Source organism: Vulpes lagopus, chromosome 16 (assembly GCF_018345385.1).
Source record: "Vulpes lagopus strain Blue_001 chromosome 16, ASM1834538v1, whole genome shotgun sequence".
Classification (NCBI taxonomy): domain Eukaryota; kingdom Metazoa; phylum Chordata; class Mammalia; order Carnivora; family Canidae; genus Vulpes; species Vulpes lagopus.
The window spans coordinates 4014718-4036941 of NC_054839.1; the positions used below are offsets into that span (position 1 = coordinate 4014718).

At 38.5% G+C, this 22224-nt stretch overlaps 1 protein-coding gene across 1 annotated transcript in view; it reads right to left on the bottom strand.

Annotated features, from left to right (window-relative positions):
* MYO16 (myosin XVI) overlaps nucleotides 1-22224 on the bottom strand; it is a 451497-nt gene that overhangs the window by 331229 nt on the left and 98044 nt on the right. The window contains exons 6-8 of the mRNA XM_041730888.1: nucleotides 15722-15847; nucleotides 3134-3209; nucleotides 355-508 (exon numbers count right to left, since the gene is read on the bottom strand). Coding sequence (XP_041586822.1) covers nucleotides 355-508; nucleotides 3134-3209; nucleotides 15722-15847 — 356 coding nt within the window. The remainder of the gene's footprint in view (nucleotides 1-354; nucleotides 509-3133; nucleotides 3210-15721; nucleotides 15848-22224) is intronic.

Here is a 22224-nt window from a genome sequence, read left to right on the forward strand (position 1 = left end):
AAGTGAATATTTGTATTTTCTACTTTAGGAATGTAGTCACCATCATCATCACTGGAAATCTTACCATTCTGTTTAGCCAAAACATGAAGTATGTTTAAAATATCATGTTTGGTCTCCTGGTGACAAACCTGATCTAATAACTAAAATAATAATGTTTTAAAGAATAAGAGGATTTTCATAAAATTATGCTAAACTCATCATTGTCAACAAGTATTTTTTGGTAAGTATGTTGACATCCAGCTTCAATTTAGTTACAAGTCTGTCTTAATACTGACTGTAAAATGGTGGTTAGCAGGGATGGTAAATAAAATAATCAACTGCTCAGTGAGCATGATCTATGACGTGAGCACTCACAGCTTGCTGGAGACAGTTGGAAGGTCATGGAGGATCTCTTCATATGGCTCCTCAGAGGCCAAGGCAGGGACAGATAAATGCTCTTTTACCCTTTCTTCCCAGGCAACTTCGGCTTTCAGCAGCATTTCTTCAATAAACTCAGATGCAGCAATATCTATAAGAAACAATGCAAAAATCAGCAAAAGTGGGTGATGAGTCCACAAAAAACTGTTCATTTTCAATAATTCTGATGTGCTTAAAATGCTAAAATTGATCAACACCTAGAGCAAAACCAAAAGCATTAAAAGTTTATAGTAGGAATAAAATCACAGTACTGCCATTTTAAAAGACAATCTTGTTTTCTATCCATGGCATATTTAATTACAAATGAAAAAATATTAAAAAAATTCATTGAGTGGTGATGTGTAAAATGTAAAATCACAGAGAAGCTAAGCTTGAGCTTGATGTCATTTTATTGTCAGTGTAACTCTTCCTTCATCTTGATGAATAAGAGTCAAAATGATGAAAACAGTTGCACATTCCCAAAGACTTGGTTACTGTAAAACTTGTTTTGTAGGCATTCTACAAATATTCTACTAAATGGGCAGATTTACAAATAAATAGTTGCATTATGAAAATGGTGAGTGCAGCCTCTGTGATCTGTTTTTTCTATCTAAAATATAATTATATTTCCTTATGAATTATATGTTAACATTGACATCTGAATATATTTCGGCACAATATAGATGTGTATTAATCAAATTAACACTTACTAACAACTGAAACTGGAAGTCAAAAACCCTGAAGAAAAATTCACATTAATAACAACTAGGAACCTAATGGACACAACTGATCCTTTTCAATCCTTGTGATTAAAGCTCATGACCTCCTGTGTCTACAAATTTAAATTGTGTTGCTTGATGGGCTGGATGAGTTAATTCAGCCACCACGATAAGATGTTTATGCCAAGAATTTATCAGCATTTGGTCTAGGTTAAATCATATCTATGTAAGGAGTAGGAGCAGCTCAACTTCCTCCCCTTGGGTGATTATTTCTATCCCACCTAATAACCACACCTCACCTCAAACTGCTCTTGTCCTGAAGATAATATTATGTATACACTCCAAATTCAAGGAACATAAAATAGCAGGAATATAATATAATACTGATGATGATTTTAATTTACTCAGTCATAATATGGGTGTGTACTTTCCTGTTCCCTGTGTTATTATTTTATCTGGTTCATTCTTCTTGCTGTTCGATTAGATGTTTTTACATCCTGCATTTACTCAAAATTCTCACCACATTATTGGTCTTTGTCTCGTGTGTGAAAGTATTTTCCATCAATCAACAAATGATTATTGAGAGTCCTCTACCAGCCCATCACTGTGTCTCTCTTGACCAACAAGGCATGGAGAATGGATTACATTGATGGTAGAGTTGGCATGACCATCATGAGCAAACTGTCTAAGACAGCCATCCTATCCTGAGGTGGCCAGGGCTGAGGCTAGACTAGACATTTAGTCATACCCGGGGCTCTAGGACTGTGGGCCACCTAGGGTGTCCATTTGGGCACATTTAAGTCTAGCACACTAGACCTAAAAGGTAGAAGTGTGACACATGGGAGTCCATGCAGCCAAGAGTCGATCATATATTCCCTTCTCTGGAAAAGAAGCTGGGGATATGAACTTGACAAATGTGATCTGTAAGAACTACAACAAGCAGAGGATGTGACATATTCCACAATAAATACATTAAAAATATTTTAAAATCCACACATTTCTATTTGCTCTTTTAATATTTACCATTAGACATACTTTTGTCATTAATACCGAGAGTACTACACTATCATTAACATTAGCCTGATTCTAAAGTTTGAAACTATAATGCCATCACAGAGTTTTGTTTGTTAATAAATATTCAGTTTATTTTCACAGATAAGATGAATAAACATGAAACAACATTTAACTCCAATAAAATAAGAGAGCAAATCACTCATCCTGTCTTAAGTTAGAGGCTTATCATGTAATCATACTCCTATGAGAAATCTTAGGCACAAAGTGCTTTTAGGTTATTAGAGGTATATTAACAAGAATAAGTAGAATTAAGTTATTTAGCTCAATCATTACCTTCAGGATTTTATATCATTTTATTATTTAGACTACACCTTTCTCTTTGTTATTTAGAATTTTTATTTTTAATAAAAACTTACAATAAATTTGTTTTCAAATTTTAAAAGCTAGAAAATGGATAAAGCACTCTTTTTTAAAATTAGAATATGAATATATGAAAGAACAGTGGGAAAAAGAACTCTAGAAATTTTCAAAAGATACTTATTAAAAAGTCTCATTAAATTTAGATTTTGAAAGTTTTAAATTAGCTTGAGAATATCAGTCTCGATTTCTTGCAGTATACCGACTGGTGCAGAAAAAAAATTATCATTATCTAAAATTACCCTGATGAACAAGTATGTATTTGATATGAGAAGAAACTAGATAAGTAACAGCAAAAATATATTTTAAAGTAATGGACATTGAAAGAATCACGGCCCGGGAAGTTTAAAGTCCCAAAAGCAAATTGCAGTGAAATACAAGGGCATCCAATGAATGGAAGGAACCACTGTTTAACACCCTCTTGTACGGCAGGTGAGCTCAAGAACAGTGCTTGAACTGGAGCATCTGCACAGAGTTTCTCAGGGGAGGCTGACTGTTCTGTAGCTATGTCTATGATGGATGAACAAGTTTGGAAGGACAGGAAGGAATCAGTGAGTGCACAGCCTCCCAGGATGCTCATAACCTACCTGAAGGCTTCTCTTCATTGCAGTTCAGAAGGTTTGGATTTGCCTGATGCATCAGAAGCAGCTTCACCAGGTTTGTCTGAAACAAACATATGCTGAAATAAGAACCAGTGCACTGGAGACTGAAGATTCATCAGCGAGTAGCACACAGGGGTGGTCTCCAGGGCACTTAGAGCCCTGCTGCAGTGAGCATTAGTATATCCCACCCTAAATGTTTCTTACTCTCTCTGCTTCCACTCTTTCCAGTTCCTTTTAACAAAATAGACAGACATTCAAACCAAAAATTACTTATCAGATGAGGAATAAATTGCTGAGGATTTGAAAAGGCTCACTTAACACTTTTCAGCTTTATTTTAGGGCATCTTGTGGGAGGAATTACATGTTATATGTTTTTTGTTTTAATTTAGCGACTCATTCAAGTCTCACTGGTACCGTCCACAGTCTCCACAGCCCCACAGGCGATATGAACTAAAGTCACGTGGAAGTCAGAAAAACTTAAATCTTGAGCTATAAGAAGAAAGCCACTTGATGAGAGGTTGATATATTCCTTAAACCTTATTATAAAATATAAATTCAAAGAGTACATATAATGTACTTGAACCACTGAAAGAACAATAATGAAATAATTTCCGGTGTGTCCAACCTAGTTTTTTAAAGATTTATTTATTTTAGAGATGGAGAGCATGGAGGAGAGGAGCAGGAGAGGGAGAGACCCAAGCAGATTCCCTGCTGAGCGCAGAGCTCAACCTGAGGCTCGATTCCAGGACCCTGAGATCATGACCTGAGCAGAAATCAAGAGTCGGACACTCAATGGGCTCGGCCACCCAACTTAAAAAAAAAAATAGGCCATTCGGGATCCCTGGGTGGCGCAGCGGTTTGGCGCCTGCCTTTGGCCCAGGGCAAGATCCTGGAGACCCGGGATCGAATCCCACATCGGGCTCCCGGTGCATGGAGCCTGCTTCTCCCTCTGCCTATGTCTCTGCCTCTCTCTCTCTCTCTCTCTCTCTCTGTGACTATCATAAATAAAAATTAAAAAAAAACAATAGGCCATTCATGGTATTTTTCTATGTTTCTTCCCAACATTATTCCTTTCCCCAAATTTCCCAGAGTTGACCACTCTCATGAATTTGGGGCTATCGCTATGATTTCCTGATCTGTTTAAGCCTTCTGTACAGAAGTACTTCCCAAACAACATATTGCTCAGTTTTATCTGTTTATAACATTTATAGAAGTGAAATCCCAGGGTATATATTTTTTGATGCCTTGCTTTCATGACTTGACACTGCATTTTCCAGAATCATCAGAGGTGATGGATATAAATAAGATTTATTCATTTTCCTGGCTGCACATAACTGTACCATACAAATATATCACAATTTACCTGCCCTCTTCAGTGTACATTCAGGCCATTTTCAGACACTTATTTTTACAAATAACATTGCTACAGATATTCTCTCTCATCTGGCTTTCTTGGTGCACATGTGCAAGGGTCTCTTCAGGACACATGCATATAGGACTGAAATTGCCAGGATTAGGACATCATCAAAATGGCTTAGATAGCTCCAGTTGTTTTTACAGAAAGCTCAGATCTACACTCCTATTCCCAACAAGAGTTCCTGTTACTCCACATCCTATTGAATAATTTTGTGGGCAGCCCCGGTGGCCTGGGGGGGTGGTGCCAACTTCGGCCTGGGGTGTGATCCTGGAGACCCAGGATCGAGTCCCGCATTGGGCTCCCTGCATGGAACCTGCTTCTCTACCTCTCCCTCTGCCTGTGTCTCTGCCTCTCTCTCTCTATGTCTGTCATGAATAAATAAAATCTTTTAAAAAATTGTTATTGTGCTTTTACATATGCCTAGATTCACATTCTCTCCAACATTTGATATTGACATTTTTAAAAATTTAGCTATCATACTGGACATGAAGTAATAGCTCAGTCTAGTTTAACTTATTTCTGAGATGACAAAGGATACTGAACACCTTTCCCTCTGTTTAGCGGCCCCTCCTAGATTTTCTCTGGTGAACTGTCTATTCAAGACTTCTTCACCCATTTATCACTGGAGTGTTTATCTTTGTATAAGTGATCTGTGCTCTTTATGTGTTCCAGAGATATTTGTCAGATAGATATGTGTATTACAAATATTTCCTCCTGTTCTATGGCTTGCCTACTCATATTCTTGAAAATGTTTTTCTAAGAACAGAAGAATACTTTAACTTTTGCTTTTGTCAGAGTACAACATCTGTATTTTTTTTCTACTAGCAGTTAGCCTCTTTATGTTCAAATAACTCTGTCAGCTCAAAGGTCATGACAATATCATACTATATTTTCTCCCAAATGCTTTATAATTTTAACTTTTATACTTGCAGTCTCTCTCAAGCGAGTTTTTGCAAATGGCATAAAAAGGCTCAAATTTATTTTGGTCCAGTACCCACCCGTTTTTTATCAATATTTCTTGAAGACTTTTTTCTCTTACTGAATTGCTTTGGTACTTTTGTAGAATATTAATTGACTTTATATGTCCCTGCCTGTTTCTAGACTATTCTATGTTTCATTGATGTATTTGTCTATCCTTATTGCATTCCCCAACTATCTTGATTAGTGTAGCTTTATAGCCAATATTGAAATCTTTTAAGTAAAACACTTATAGTAAGTCTTGAAAAAAGCCTGTAATTTTCTTATTTTTTAAGATAATTTTGTCTATATAGATAGTTTGTATCTCCATACAAATTTTAGAGTGGGGGCACCTGGGTGGCTCAGTGGTTGAGTGTCTCCCTTACTTAGGCTCAGTGCATGATCTCGGGGTCCAGGATTGAGGCCTGCATTGGGCTCCCACAGGAAGCCTGCTTCTCCCTTTGCCTATGTCTTTGCCTCTCCTCTGTGTCTCTCATGATGAATAAATAAAATCTTTTTTTTTTAAAAAGAAGCCAATATTATTGAAAGAAGGACATTAAAATAACATCTTATTATTTAATTACTGTTTGTTTTTCTACAGAACCTGAGTAGCACTCTACTAATGTTCTGCTGAGTAAAGAAACTGAATATTCTCATTCAAATTCTTAAATCGAGTTGGATAGACACCAGCTGTGTCTCTGCCTCTCTGTCTTTCATCAACAAATAAATAAAATCTTTAAAAAAGTTTTAGAATGAACTTTTCAATTTCTAAAAGAAAGTGTTTAGACTTTTAATTGGAATTGTTCTTATGCAGGGTGCCTGACATGGAACTTGATCCCGGGTCTCTAGGATCACACCCTGAGCTGAAGGCGGCGCTAAACCGCTGAGCCACCGGGCTGCCCTCCTTTGTTATTCTTAACCTTCTGTCTCCTTTCTCAATTTTGTCTTTGTTTCCATTTTTTTGCTTTATTATAGTAATGAGAACGAGACTGGTTTTTCCAATCTTGGGTTTTGGTCTTGTAACATGTGCTATGGTATTCTCCCCACACACGAAGCTTTGCATCCTGCACACAGAGGCATCTCCCCACCCACCAATGACTGTTCTTATTAGTATTCTCATTAAAAATTTAATTAGATTTTAAATAGTCTGCTCATTGTTAGCTTTCCCAGAGTGTTGGTTTCATAGAACACAAATTATATCAATAACATTTAAATTATGTTACAGCAGAGTGCTTATATGTAGTTTATTTTTATTTCCAAATAGTTTACTAAAGAAAGAGATACTCTTGAAGTATGAAAGATAAAATATAGAGGGCATATTCCTAGGACATTAAAATTGGCATAGGAAGGAGTTTCGTTTTATATTAAAGATGAGAGTGATGTGCTTGCATTGAAACCACACGAAAGAGAAGAAGAAGAGAGATGAAGAGCAGGAGAGAGAGAAGGACAAAGGAAGTAAAGGAAGAAGAAAAGGGGAAAATGCCCCAAATTAGCTAAGATTGCCTTCAGTTTTCACAGATTTGAAAGACTAGTCATAAACCTAAACGCTTTCATATCTCTGCAAAAAATGTCAGGTATCAGCGTCTAACAATTGCTTTGCATTTCCAAATTCAATTCAGTGCGTCCAGACTCCAAAGAGAAACCTGTGCAATCTCTTAGCGAACCACTTCTCTCAACCAGAAGTGCAGACAGACAGCACCGAAGGAATAAAAGCAAAATGTTTCCTACAGAAAAATCTTTAGCAATAAAAGCCACTTCATATTATTTCAGGCCCATAAAAATAAAGCACTCATGTGTGGAAGAAGGAAACTTCTCTCATTTGGAGAATTCCTTTCTTTTTTTAGAGTATTTCCCATGTGCCTCCCATCAGAAATCAGGGAGGCATGGCATAGAACTAAATTAAACAGGCCTGTGCTAATTGCAATTTCTCTCCTCTGGAACATTTGCTTTACCCTCGCAAAACACCTTCAGGTAAACTGCTTCAAATGTGACTAAGTCGAGTGTGTAATCCAGTAAGAATCTGTCACCAGTAGGACAAGAATGTTTATAATCACCGAAGGCTCCAGAGGATATGGTGACTGTGTGTGTGTGTATGTGTGTGTGTGTAGGGGGGTGATGAGTGTGTAAAAGGAGACCCTGTGTGGCTAATAGAAAATGTACTTAAGCTGAAATTTAAATCCATGCAAGTTTCGCTGCATATGGACTTCATTCTTTAGAGAGCTGTCCTTCAGTTTGGATGAATTTAGCAAAATTAATTCCATGATGGTCATTTAAATGACCTCTTTAAAAAGTTGAACAATAAGCAATGAGTGTTTGGACATAGCTGGTTTCCAGTTGAGACGATATTTCACTTAATGAAATAATAAGAAACTGGAGTGTTAAAGGTCCCAGAACTCCCAGCATGCATCTCCTACCTCACTGGTGCAAGCTCTACATTATAATGGGTAAATGCCTCCAACTCAGAAACCCCTGAAGGATTTCAGGCATAAAATACAAAACCATTTAATAAATTGTTACCCAGTTTGTGATCCAACTGTGATTTCACATTAGACACACGAGTTCTGCCTCCATCCCTGAGAACACAGGCTCTCCAATCCTGCCTGTATCTGATTATCCTTCCAGGGATGATCCCTCTTCCCTCCTACGTGGCAGCCTCCTTCTCCTGCATCTCCTCCCGGTCAGACTCCTTGATGACCTCTTATGCTACCCAACAGATGTTGTCCATGCTGCCCACCCTTGGCTGGACTCTCTCTGCCTGCATGCCATTCTTCTGGGGCACTGGTGACAGACACGTGCATCTGGGGACCATCCCTCCCATTGGCCAGCCAGCATGCATGTAGGCTCATGGGCTCGAGACCCCACTGAGTAGATGCAGTCACTGTCGGCTGGACAGACAGGCACCTGCCACTCCAGGGTAGATTCGGGCTCCCTCATTCGTGAATGAACAGAACTGCCAGTCCTAGGTCGGTCCCTGTGCTGATAAGAAAGGGCTCTGTCCACACACTCATTTGCCACAAGACTGGAGGGCAGTGGGGACAAATGAAGGGGCAATTGCAGGCTCTGTGATGTGATGACTGATGTGTTCAAGAGACACAGGGGCCACATTGGATATATGAGGGAGCCTCCTCACTGGAATTCGGGTAACTGGGAGAGGCAGTCACTGAAGTGGCATCTCCATGTGGTCCCCCATGTAAGATTGAGCCACTTGACAATTTCAGGAAGAGCATGAAAGGAGGTACACAATGGCACCGTCCAGAAATTGGAAGTGGTCGAGTGTGGCTACATGCTCCAATCTGGTGGGGGAGAGGTTAGGGAATGAAGCCCAGGCACACAGACTCCCAAACTGTGTTATGGAGTGTGTGTTTCCTATCCCCAGCAGTGCAGAAGATGTTGTGGGGAGACACTGTGAGGACACCTGTGTTGACAAAGCTTACATGTGCAAAAGGAGTTGTGATGCAACAGGCTGGTGGTGGGTCAATCCCCAGGTAGGGATGGTGTTGCCCTGGATAGGGTAGGAGCTGTAATTACACCTCACCTTAGCCCCAAGCCATTCCTAGGTAGGGGGCAGTTATTAGATACTGGAAGATGGAGAGGTAGGAGGAAGGATGATACCCAGTTTTGTGGTGAGTAAATGATGACACCTAGAAAGGACAACAGCTGGGGTCAAGAAAGGAACTGATCATTCCCTTTGTACAGGAGTCCAGTTGGAGGGAAGGCTGGTAGAGATCACCCACTGGGCAGTGGTCCTCAGGGGTCTGCAAAGTGAGAGGGAAACAGAGGCAGCTCTGGGAGACATGGGCATGGAAGTCTCGAAGCTGCAGGGTTGGAGATTCCCTAAAGATGTGTAAACACTGAGAGAGGGACCCTGCACAGAGCACAGAGCTGTCAATGCTGAGTGCTCAGAGCAATGGGAGGAAAACCAGGGAGTGACTTTATGTTTGCCCAAAGTAAGTAAGTAAATAAATAAATAAATAAATAAATAAATAATATTAATAATAATTAATAAACCCTCTCAGTATCTCTCAATACTTATGAACTTGGGTAAAAATATTTTTTGAGAATACAAAAGATTCTTTTGAACATCAGGAGATGCAGGTTGTGTGATACAAAATACTTTTGAAAGGAAGGATACTTTGGTTTTAGCATCAGTGAAGTTACTTTCTTGTCTTTTGTTGTAGTGTTGACCAATCCTATTAGAAACACCAAAAATATGTCCAAGGCTAGAATCAAATTTTATTGTACATACGACTCATGAAAGAACTGTGGAACCAAAGACACTGGTCACATAAATTATTCAGGTCCCAGTTGTAGACAAGAACAAGAATCTCCTTTTTCTCACTGGAAAGTCAACATATTTATAAAAGGAAGTGTTAAAAAAATATATGCCATCCCAGTATAAATGTCAGTAAGAAAAACTGCTATAAATTACGAACTACCTTCTCCATAAAGGTATTTATAATTGTAAGGTATTTGTAAGAAAGTGAAATTGCTATGAATGTCTCTAAAAATGCCATTAATCTTTTAAAATGTTAGCATTTCTAAAGCTTTTTTTCTAAACTGAGATATTTTTATCTACAGTAAATTTCTTTAGAGAGTTATAAATCTTCCATCCATATAAATTGATATTCAGATGAAACCTATTTCTTAGTTATTTCCAAATTGAATATTAAATGGCATCTTCACAGTTAATAGTTTTTAAATATAATTCTATATATCAGATGGGATTTTCCTGACAAAATAATTGAGATACAATTTACTCAAAATCTATTAATATAGATTTCCTAGTTGTCTTTTTAGTCTGAATTGAAGAATACTATTTTGGGTTTGGTATCATATATTCTAACAGAAAAAAAAACCCCTCTGCCTCTGATACTTTGGTTGATACTTTCAATTCCTTTGGTTACTTGGCTGGACACTGAGCACAGAGGGCAAGCAAACAGCCCTCACTGCTCAAAGCTTACATTTTGATGGAGACTCCACCTGAACAGGCCTAGTGGAGCAAAATGGAATAGACACATGTGATCTTCAGATCTATTCTTGGTACTAAAATGTGTAAGGATTTAGAAAATACGGAACTAATGGCTAGTCATTTCATAGAGAAGCAGAGGATAAAGGTGACATTAGCTTTTAAATCTGCCTCATTTGAACATGATAAATGGCCATTTCTGGAAACCTTTGTGTCAGACATTTGTCTGTACAAATGTAACAACTGGATCAATTAACCAGGACACACACCAACTGATGTTAACACATGTCTAATGCATCTGCCTTCATCATTCCCCAGAATCTCCTGAGCTGTGTAAAAATCCCCCTTTTACCAGAGGTTGATAGTTCTCATTGATTGAAGACCCTGGGGCCAGACTGTATGGAAGAAGAATCAGTGAGGCTTGTTAGGTTCACACAGCCAGCCAGTGGTAGAGCTATGCTCAGAGCCAGCGAGAAGGCCATGTTCCTCAGAACAAAGCTGGCGTAATCACTTGGATAGGCAGAATGAAATACAGTGTTTGTGTAGGGAAGTGTCTGGGAAATACAAGAAATAATTTTTTAAAAAGTCACTTTTTAAAAAGTTGGGGTCAAATGGTTTTCAGCTGGTTTTGAAAAAATAAATGGAGCAATTGGAAAGTGTTTCTTAATTCACTTATCATTAATAAATGATCAGCGTTAGAAATATAACTGGTGCACTGAAGAAGTGGTAATAAAAACATCAATCTTGATCAGTCTGCATCTTGCAAAGTAAACATAGCTCTGGGTCACATTTCCCATATAAGTCTGTAACTCTCTATACTGAACACATAAATTTAGAAAACCCAAAGTTTGAAAAATTGTTCAAAAATGGCAAGTAATGGGGTGAGAGCACTGCTATCCATGAATTCTCCCTGCTTTATTCATTAATCATTCCTCTATCTTACAACTTGTGTGAGATGGGAATCTCCAGGAAGCCTTAGGAACGAAGTGGCCATTATATTGGGCTTATAGTCCATATAGTCATACATTATCAAGGCATGGCAGGTATCATGCTTGGTATATATCGAAACATTTTTTTTTTGTTAAATATAACTGTGTAAATGAAACACGTTAAAAATCTACTTTCATGTGGTGCCTGGGTGGCTCAGTTGGTTAAGATTCTGCCTGGGATCAAGCTCCACATCAGGTTCCCCACTCAGCAGGGAGTCTGCTTATCCTTCTCCCTGTGTCCCTCCCTCCACTTGTGCTCTCTTGTTGTCTCTCTCTCTCAAATAAATAAATAAAATCCTTTTAAAAAATCTACTTTCAGGGATCCCTGGGTGGCGCAGCGGTTTGGCGCCTGCCTTTGGCCCAGGGCGCGATCCTGGAGACCCGGGATCGAATCCCACATCAGGCTCCACGTGCATGGAGCCTGCTTCTCCCTCTGCCTGTATCTCTGCCTCTCTCTCTCTCTCTGTGACTATCATAAATAAATAAATAAATAAATTTTAAAAAATCTACTTTCATTACTAAAACCAAATGCCATATTTTTAAACCATATAGCCAACCCATCTTATTAGTTTAATATATTCATTAGTCTTGTGTCATGGTTATATAAAATGTCTCTTTCCATGATACAAATTTTATCAGACTCTGATCCTGTTTTTTAACAGGATCCTATAATAAAGCTCAATGGTAGGCACTTTAAAAATGTAGTTTCTTGGGGTACTTGGGTGGCTCAGTGGTTGAGCATCTGCCTTCGGCTCAGAATGTCATCCTGGGGTCCTAGGATCGAGTCCCACATCAGGCTCCCCACAAGGAGTCAGCTTCTCCCTCTGCCTCTGTCTCTGCCTCTCTCTGTGTGTCTCTTATGAATAAATAAATAAAATCTTATTTTAAAAATGTAGGTTCTTGGGTAAAACTTCCCATTTCTGTAGAGTTTCCTGTGTACCCCTGAAAAGTCAATTCCTTATTTTCACACAGAAATCCTGTCCTCTAACATCACAGGCACACTACTGGAAAAAGGATCTGGAGCTCCATCCTATTGCCTAATGGATGTAATTTCTGACAGTGCTAATTCTTGCTGCCTTAGCAATATAGCTTCCAGGAAGTGGAACAGAAACATCTAGATATTCTTTCAAAATATGAGTCAGTAATATTCAGTCACATTGAGACATGTTCAACACACAGAATCAAAAATCCCAGGAGACATTTTAGAATAGAAGTTGCATAAATGCATCTCCATTTCTCTTCTGCCCACAGATGGGTTTCATGTGAAAATAATCATAAATTAACTTTCTTTTGTCACTCTTTATTAAGCTTCAGGATGCTTTCAGAAGTAAGGAGTTCTTTTGGAACAGAGCAGCTGTTTTAAAACATTCCAACTTAGAATGGCTCTTTCTTGATCTTCCCTGCTAATTACAGTAAACCCAAGGACTCTGAAGAGGGAAGGAGTAAGGTAAACTGGCTCAGGACCTGAAAATGGGAGGAACCACAGACAGGAACCTCACCCAATCAAAGTTTGGCCCAGACTGGTATTTCCCAGCCCAACTTAGTGGCAGAAGAGGGCTTGGTTGATGCATCCCTCCCACATTCCAACTGTGTCCCTCAGACAACTTCAGGTGAGTCCAGCACCAGGATCTGCTAATATGAAGTGCCATGGCAAGCACTCTTCTTCCATGGAGCTGAGACTCCTCTCCCCGATGAGAGGCAAAAGTAGCTGGGAGGAGGCAGGTACAAGAGGGAGCATACGACCACAACAGGCCCCCAGCCATAAAATTCTTTTGCCTCTGTGGAAATCCCTCACCTCACCCCGAGACAAGAAGTAGTCTCGCATGGGAAAACCTCTTCCACCCCTTTGGGGGCACTAGAAGAAAGCAGTGAGAACCCCAGGGACACCAGATAAGCCAAGTGGACCAAAATGGCACCTCAAAGTGTCTGAAAATTAACCTCTCATTGGAACCACAACCCATTGGACTAGACCAGGTCCTGCTTGCCAAACTTACACAGGCTGACTAAAATAGATTTATAGAAGACCAAGACTCTCCTAACACAATAGCTGAAGTTTCCAAAATGCAATTAAAAAATCACTTGTCACACCAAGATCAGGAAGTCACAGCTTGATTGAGAAAGGATGATGACAACAAGATGAATCATGCCAGAATCATCTGATGATGATGGTAAAGCAGCTCTCATAAGAATGCTTCAACAAACAACTACAAATCCTTCCAAAACAAATGAAAAAAATAGGAAATTCCATCAAAGACACAGAAGTTTCAATTTTAAAAAAATAGAAACCACAGAACCAAAAAATACAGCAACAAATAAAATACACCACCTCATACCAAATATTTCATTTGTCGTGCAATCAAATAAAACAAAAACCACACACCAGCTTCTGATAAAAATTATTTAAATTTCTAATAACAGAAATAGTGATATATTTTGTCCAAGGCATGTCTTTAAATAAAACCTGTTAAATCTAGCCCAATTCCCCCAGAGAACATTATCTTATGAAAGTGGTTAAATGGAACCAATTTGTATTCTTTGAAAGGATTCTTGATCCAAAATCTAAAAGTCCAGTCAGAAAAATTGGGTAAAATGAAACCCTTAATTGAGTTGTAATAAGTAGCATTCTGTCGCATTTACCAAGCTCTTGCTCCCTTGCAGATTTAGCTCCTTCCAGAGGGAGCCCTGACTATGATGAGCACGTTCTGATAATTCACTGATTACCATTTCTTCAGCACAGACTAACAGGTTGTGTTCTAGAAAACCATACTTGTTCTATGTGTGCTTCTCTACTTTTTACTAAAGACAAAACCTCACACCCAGCATCCTCCAGTGCAGTAGGGGGCTAGAAATGCAGCACCAATGTGTGTACCAAGGTTACTGATTCCCCAATACTCCTATGATCTACTGGGAGGACCTGGGGCTCCTGGACTCCTGGGACCAACAACTTCAGCCACCTACAGCCTCGTGCCCTTAACCTATCCATTTACTCACACATTCACTTGATTAAAACACAGTTTGGGGAACTTAATAAAGAACTTGTTAGAAACACTGATTGAAGGAATGAACCTTTTCACACAGCAAATGTTGTCAAAGCAAATAATGCTTTTATTATTTTGAAAGACTTTTCCTAAACAATGGTTTTTTTCTAAAATGCATAAAATGCAGGGCACTTAGGTGGCTCAATTTGTTAAGCAGCTGCCTTCAGCTCAGGTCATGATCCTAGGGTTGTGGGATCAAGCCCTGGAATCGGGGTCCCTACTCAGCAGAAAGCCTGCTTCTCTCTCTTCCTCTGGCCCTCCCTCCCTGCTCATGCTCACACTCTCTCTCTTTCTCTCTCTCTCCCAAATAAATAAATTTTAAAAGTCTTAAAAAGTAGTGTGAAATGCAAATGGTTTCAATTATTTCAACTACAGTACTCAGATTTTATGATCGGTATTTTGCATACCAGTTAGTACTTAAGAGACTTAACTTACTATGAACTTAATGGGTATGATTGTTATCCCCAGGCCAAGGTTTGAGAATCAACAAGTTTAACCCAAGACTCCATATTTATGTAACAATGAATTCTCTTCTAAAATAGAATTACTCAGGCTTTCTCCAGCACAGAATACTGTGTGTTGAATAAATAGATTTCAATATTAATCAGTTATTATAAACACTGCTGTCACATTCAGCCACATAAAATTGTTTAAAAGTCAGTTTGCTTCCTCCTTATAATATAATGGTACCTGGTGAGAGAGTAATTTGCACGATACTAACTCAAGTTGTATTAGCTATGGCCAAAAATCAATTCAGAGGGAAAAAAATCTGCTATTAATTCCTCATTCATTAAGATGAAATATAATTTAGAATGAAAGACTAAAACATAAAATGTAATTTTGCTTTACTTCTACTAACTATAGAGAACAAATAGAATTATTAACAATTCATTAAATTATAAACTAAATGAGGACTATAGAACCTTAAGAAATAATAAGTCCATTATATGAAAAATATTTATGAATTTGTATTATTTCTCCAACAATTTTGACTAATATGCAGATTCCCAAGGAATGTATGTTTTATGTATTCTTCTAAAACATGTTTTCTTTCAACCATAAAAAATATTTGTTGACTAATAGAATGCCATTAAAAGTTAAATTTCATACTGACCAGTACATAAATTTGAAATAAAAAAATTAAATATGAAATGATGCATTAATTGTATAATTATTTTTTAAAAATAATTTAGGAGATCACTTTACCTGGCCATACTTTGCTGCCAAATGGAGTGGTGTCCAGTATTGATTATCTGCTATATTGAGGTCTCCGCCATGTTCGAGGAGAAGAGACACCACCTCCTTGTAGCCACTTGCACATGCCATATGTAACTGCAATAAAGAAATATTTTCTTATGTAACTTTAAAAAATCAGGAACATCGAAACAATTTATTCAGTGGTTTAAAGAGAGCTAATAAAATATTAAATCTAAAAATAACTTTTAAAAAAGAACATACATGCATTTTATTTTTTAATATAAGTGGACATCATTGTTCTTTGCATTTTTGTTTTTTTAATATAAGTGGACATCATTGTTCTTTAAACAAAAGTTTATGGCTTCATTATTATTTTCCTTCTGACTTTGAACACTTTTTCATATAATTTCAATTTCCCTCTGTGGCATCCTTTCTACTATAATCTGAATACTTTTAAATACAAAATACAATAATTGATCGCTTTACCATGTCTTGCCCAAAAGTCAAACATGTAGTGAGTGGCTCTGAAATTCTAGCCCTGTATTTGATGTGACTGGAGGAGATTCGAGGACATAAATGACAGCAGGAAATGTGAACATTTTGATGCTCTGGAACAGGTAATGGGGCAGGCACACCAGATAAGTTAATCCTGCTGGACCTAAAATGATCATGCACCTGTCACTTGAACACGCTCCCAGTTTAGTTTGCAAATGCAACCTGAGGTTCAAGCATGAAGCCCTAGGAGCATGCTCATTGTAATGAGGAGATCTGGGTTTGGAGAATGATTTGGACTTTCAGATGAGATAATTCCTGTTTCTAACACAGCAGCCTTGATTTGTAAGTAAATGATCATCATACCCAATTTAATTATGTTATTTAGTAACTACTTAATTGATTTCATGAACATCTTAATATGAAGCTATGAAGAAGGAAAAAGAAAAAAGAATACAAAAGTAGTAAAACCAATGATTTCTTCTTGGTTTTGTAGCATTGGATTTTTGTAGCTTTCTGTCTGTTTTTATTACAAAGATAAAATTACAATAAAGTCAAAGGACTTATTAAATACGTGTACATATATATTAATAACATTCAGCAAAAACATTTGCTTTTCCACCTTTGGACTTAATCATGCTCTTTAAATATATAGCGTGTACTTCCATGCTTATTTCTGATACTTCATTGCACCGAAAGAACAAATATATTTGTCTAATTTAAGGCATAAACATTAAGAGATTGTTTCATATCAATCTTCTCATACCTCGTTAAACAAAGAATTTACCTTGTTAATAGTCTCGCCAACAGTCCCAAGAATAAAATACCCACAAGTTTCTTAGAAAAATATAACTTTATACATCTGTTCTCCTAGAAAACCAAACTTTCACTTGCTCCTAAATTTAGTCTACATTACTTGAATGATCAGATAATGATTCAAAGGTTACTCTGATCTGTGTGCAGTAACATCTGTATCTGGGAAGGTTTCCACTTTTAATACAAAACTGCACCAAGAGCTGTCCATTTGTTGCTTAGCACCTGATAGTCACAAAGGCAAGTTCACTTGTCATTAAGGATAAATTCCTCAATGAGAAGACTTGCTTTCCACGGGGCAAAAATTGGGTTCTACCATTTCAAATTCAGCCTAACTCCGGGTCCCGCCATCTCAGGCACTGTTTTCAAGGAAAAGACTAGAAGGAAAGTCTTGGCTCACTGGGTAGAAAAGCAATCCAAAGCATGAGCTCCCAGTGACACCTCTGGAGGCAGACAAATTCAATCCTAGGTAATCTCAAAAGGACAGCAAAAACCCCTGACTTTGAGTCTTTCTACTTCTTTACAAGAGATAACAGAATTTTAAAAATTCATCAGAGTAAAATATTAAGAGCTTAGAGCCTTTACCTTGATTCTACAGGCATTCAACTTCTGAATCCATAAACAAGCCTCCAGACACCCCAGGGGACATTTCTCATCACTAAGTTAGAGCTTAAAAAATGTCTGTTTTCTGAAATGAAGTTATATCCCTGCCCTGTCCTGACATTTGCTGGAAGATGTTAGGCACCAAAGCGTGAAAGTGCTTATCACTGTGGTGTCTTAGATTACTCCTCTCCTGCTATTTTATGGGGTCTTATGAGAAACACAGAGGCAGCTGTTGTTTCTGTAGACAATTAGCAGCTTCTTGGAAGGACAATTGCAAAAGGACAGTTCTGGAAAATTACGGCAAGTTGGAAATCACCTATCTAGTTACAAGGCAGGACAAGGTTTCAGAGCAGCTTCGCAAACACCGCCCCTAAAAGTTATCATTATTCCCCCTAGCCTATACAGCCTGGGATCAGTTATCACTGTCCTGGTTTTGCAGCTGCAAAAGCTGGGATGAGTTAATGTAGGCAACTGGCCCAGGGGAGCCTGGCCCCATGGGCTGAAGCTATGTTCTTCTGCATTCTCCAGCACTGATACTCTGAAACAGCAAAGGGCAGTGGACACCCGAGCTGGCCAGGCCACCAGGGTAAGAGCACAATACTAGTGCTTCTAACAAACCTTGGTTTGTTATTTATTGGTATGTTATTTATTGGTATGTTATTTATTGGTTTAAATACAGCATCTTTCTTCTTCCTGTAAACCACCCCCTCCCCAACAGTTTCCTTATCTTGTATTAGAACATCCGACTCTGGAAGATGCACACCATTTACACACTTGCTTCAGCGTTCCCCGGGCACACTAGCCGTGAAGGCACAGTGGTGTGTATTAAGCATGGCGTGTAGCCTCCTTCTACTCATCAAAACCATCCTCAGGTCCCAGAACCTTTCAGATGTGAAAACACACAAGAGTCCCAGACCCCAGTTAGAAGTCTGCGGTAGTGCGTTCCTCATGGAAACAGCGTTTTCCTCATATAGGTGGTGGGAGGGGCTAGGGTCAAGACAGAGAGAATGATCAACCAGCAGAAGTCACATCTGTGAAGTGATGGAGCTCAGACTGAGGATCATCCTACCTGACCAGTTCCTAATTATTGGGCTTTTATGTATTTGCTGTATTTTTGTGTGGATAATCCCTATATCTGCTTCTCTGGTATTTTCTTCTAATAAATTCCCAGAAATAGAACAGTTATTCTAAAATAATGAACATTCTTTCAACATATTTACATACCCTGCCGCACCGAGTTCCAGGATGTTGGTGCCAATTCACACCCCATCCAGCAGTGTGTGGAGGGACTGTCCCTCACAGACACTAAGCTTTCTGGTCTTCAGCACTGCTTATTTTTAAAATGACTGCAAATAATTTCAATGTGCTTAAGTCCTACCAGTGGGTCTCTTTGATGTATTTATAGGGTAGTTGTATTTTCTTTGGTGAATTGATTGTATTAGTTTTCTATTGACAGATGATCTTTTTCGTTCATATGAATCTACGTAATATTTTAAAACTATTAACACTTCGAAAGACCTGTTGCAAGTATTATTCCTGGTTTATTAACTGCCTCTTCATTGGGCTCATTATTTGAGGCATAAATGTTCATTTTAATTTTTGTTGTAGTCAATGATCTCAGTATTTCCCTTTCTGTTTTTTCCCCCATTTGTATGTTGGAAGAGCTTTCACCACCCAGATTTAACCCCTTTTGATTGTGTAACATGGAACCTGGGTCTTCATTGTTAAGTCACTCACTCAGTCTTATTCTTGTGAATCTAATTTTTACAAAGAATCTATGTGTAAAATTTAAAATATATTTCCATTGAATGCGGTCTTATTTACGATGTGTGACCCCTGCCACTCTACCGCTGGAAGGTCACTCTGAGGTTCATGTCAAATACTGATGAAAATTATGTGGGGAGTAAATGAAAATCAATCTTGAGGAATAGCTCTTCAAATGCCTATAGGAATTAGTCCCAATTTTGAACCAATAACTTCAAATTTTCTCCAATTCTAGTCTTATAATAGATTAACAGAGGATTTTTCTCACCACAGTTTTCACTATGAAGATAGTACATATCTAAAAGTGAGACCACATATGGACATTTGAAAACAGCTGTCCAAAAGCTGACTTACTTTTTTAAAATGTTTTATTTTTTTAAGGAGTCTACACCCACGCCCAACATGGGGCTGGAACTTACAACCCTAGAATCAAGAGCTGCATGCTCTACCTACTGAGCCAGCCAGGCATCCCTGCCTAGATTTCTTGCGAGCTCTACCTCTAAACTGAGGGCATAATGAGAGATAAGACTGACTGACTGAACATGTGGGAAATTTTTGTGTGTGTGTGGGGGGGGGGCTGGATTTCTCCCTAATCCAAGTCAAGAGAGCTTGGCTTTGGTGACCACTGACAGAAGTCACGTGTCCCTGGGAGTTTGGCAGAGACACTGTTACCGGTTTTGATTCCTGATTAGAAAGAGCATAGGGCAAGAAGTAGTGTGGTTCTCTGCTTCAGTGTGCAGGGATGGGGAGTCACTGGTACACTGGCATCCATCTGCACTCATGAGTTTTCATGGGCAAAAAGCAAACACAGGGAGGTTTTTCCAGGGACAAGCCATGTTCATTTTCAGTTCTATTTCAGGTGGATGCCTGAAGAGCAAGCTTGGCTCAGCAGAGACAGGCTGGGGTGCCCCTGATTCCCCAGAGCTGAGGCAGGTGTCAAGGACCATCTGGAGGTTCCCAGCGATGGGCGGTGGAGAGGTGACATCTGAAGAACATCCACATCCTCACAAGCGAAGGGGTCAGCTTCTTGCCCAGAGAGCAGGACACTCTCCCAAGGAAGGTCAAGTCAAAACCTTCCAGCTTTCATTGTGTCTCTGCCTGTCCATCTGTCTCCTCCCCTCCTCTCTCTCAACTTCGGTGACACTGAAGAGGCAGCAGCTGGAGGGGAACAGATGTCCGTGGCTGCCCTCCCTTCCATGGACTCCCTAGTCTGATGCAACACTCTGCCACAGCAGGTTCAAGATTTCACAAAATCAGGGTCCTCAACACCTGAGCCCACCAGCCCCTGCAGGATCTATGGAGAGATTCAGGGGATTTGCAAACTTGGTTGGGTTTTAACTAAAAAATGATTAGTTTTTTTTCTAGCTCCAACTGAAATTTAGCAAATTCTTCAATAGTGAACCTAGGCTACACACCTATGTTGCTATCATCAAAAGAAATATGCTCCTATAACATTGCTGTCATAGCATACACCTCCAAATATCACCCACCTTCAAATCTACTCTTAAAATCATGGTAATGTTATATCTGTTACTTAGTGCCTTAATAAAGAAGCACATGCATTACATATCACAAATTTAATTTTAATATTAGGATTATGATGTTTCCATATAACTGGCTTTCTTTGTAATTCGAGGCACCATCTTTGTCACATTAAAAACACAATTCTGACATGGAATCCATGGCTACACCAGAGGTTTAGAAGGTAATAAGGCATAAAAAAGATCAGTGAACCCTGACTTCATACATGCTGGGACTTTTCATGGTTATATAGGACCAGGCACTCTGATCTCTAAACTGAGGCTATGTGTTGTGACATAAAGTAAAACCATAAAGGGTCTATTCCCTAAAAATGGCTAGAAAGCTGATGGCATTGGCTAAGCCTTAATCCAGAAGTAAGGAATGAATTGGCACCACCGAAATAACAAATGGAGACAAAATAAAATTGCTTAATGTTTGCACATCATGAATAATTCTTTTCTAACAAACCAAGTAAATGTGTCCCAAGGCCAGATATTATATATCAAATTCTGTGACAAAAGAGTAAAGAACTAGCACCTTAATAATGTATCTGAAAGTCATTACAGCAGGATTGAGCTGTATGGGTTGGAACTCGAAGAAGAACTTCGAAGAGCATATATGGGCTGGAACTCAGGAACCCATTTTCATATGCTCTGTAACAGGCCTTTTTTTTTTTTAATTGTAGCTTTATCTTTTTTGTACAACTTAAATTTGTGGGAAATTATGCCTAAATTTGAACCACAATGATATTCCAACTGAGGATTAGAAATTTGTGAACAAATGTCTTCTCAACTGTTCCCACCAACAAGAGACAGAAACACACAATCCAGAGGACACCTCTGGGTTGGCAGTCCTTAACATGATAGTCTAACCAATTCAGACACAAGAATTGATCTAAACTGCCACTTGCTACATGCTGTGATCTTCCAGGGACAGCTTCCTTGACTTCCGATCACTGTTACTTTCCTTATAAAAAGTTCAAAGATGATCATTTATTACAAAACAATTATTTGCAACGTTTATGCTCTCTGGTCAATAAAAAAAAGGTCACAAAGAATGTCAAAATTGAAGATGATTGAACACAATAGCAATTTATTGCTCTCTATTGATTCAACAGTTTCACAAATGAAGTAGGTGGATCCTTTTGTTTAGTGGTATTTGAAACATACTATTTTTATTTGGCAGTGTATTTTTAAAAGAAATATAAAGTTGTAATATTTGATGGCAAACAGAGAAACAAAGTTCTACTGGGTTTCTGCTCTGTGTTAGACATTAGTGTTAAAAGAACCGTTACCCACTCTAGTCTAGATTTTGAGCCT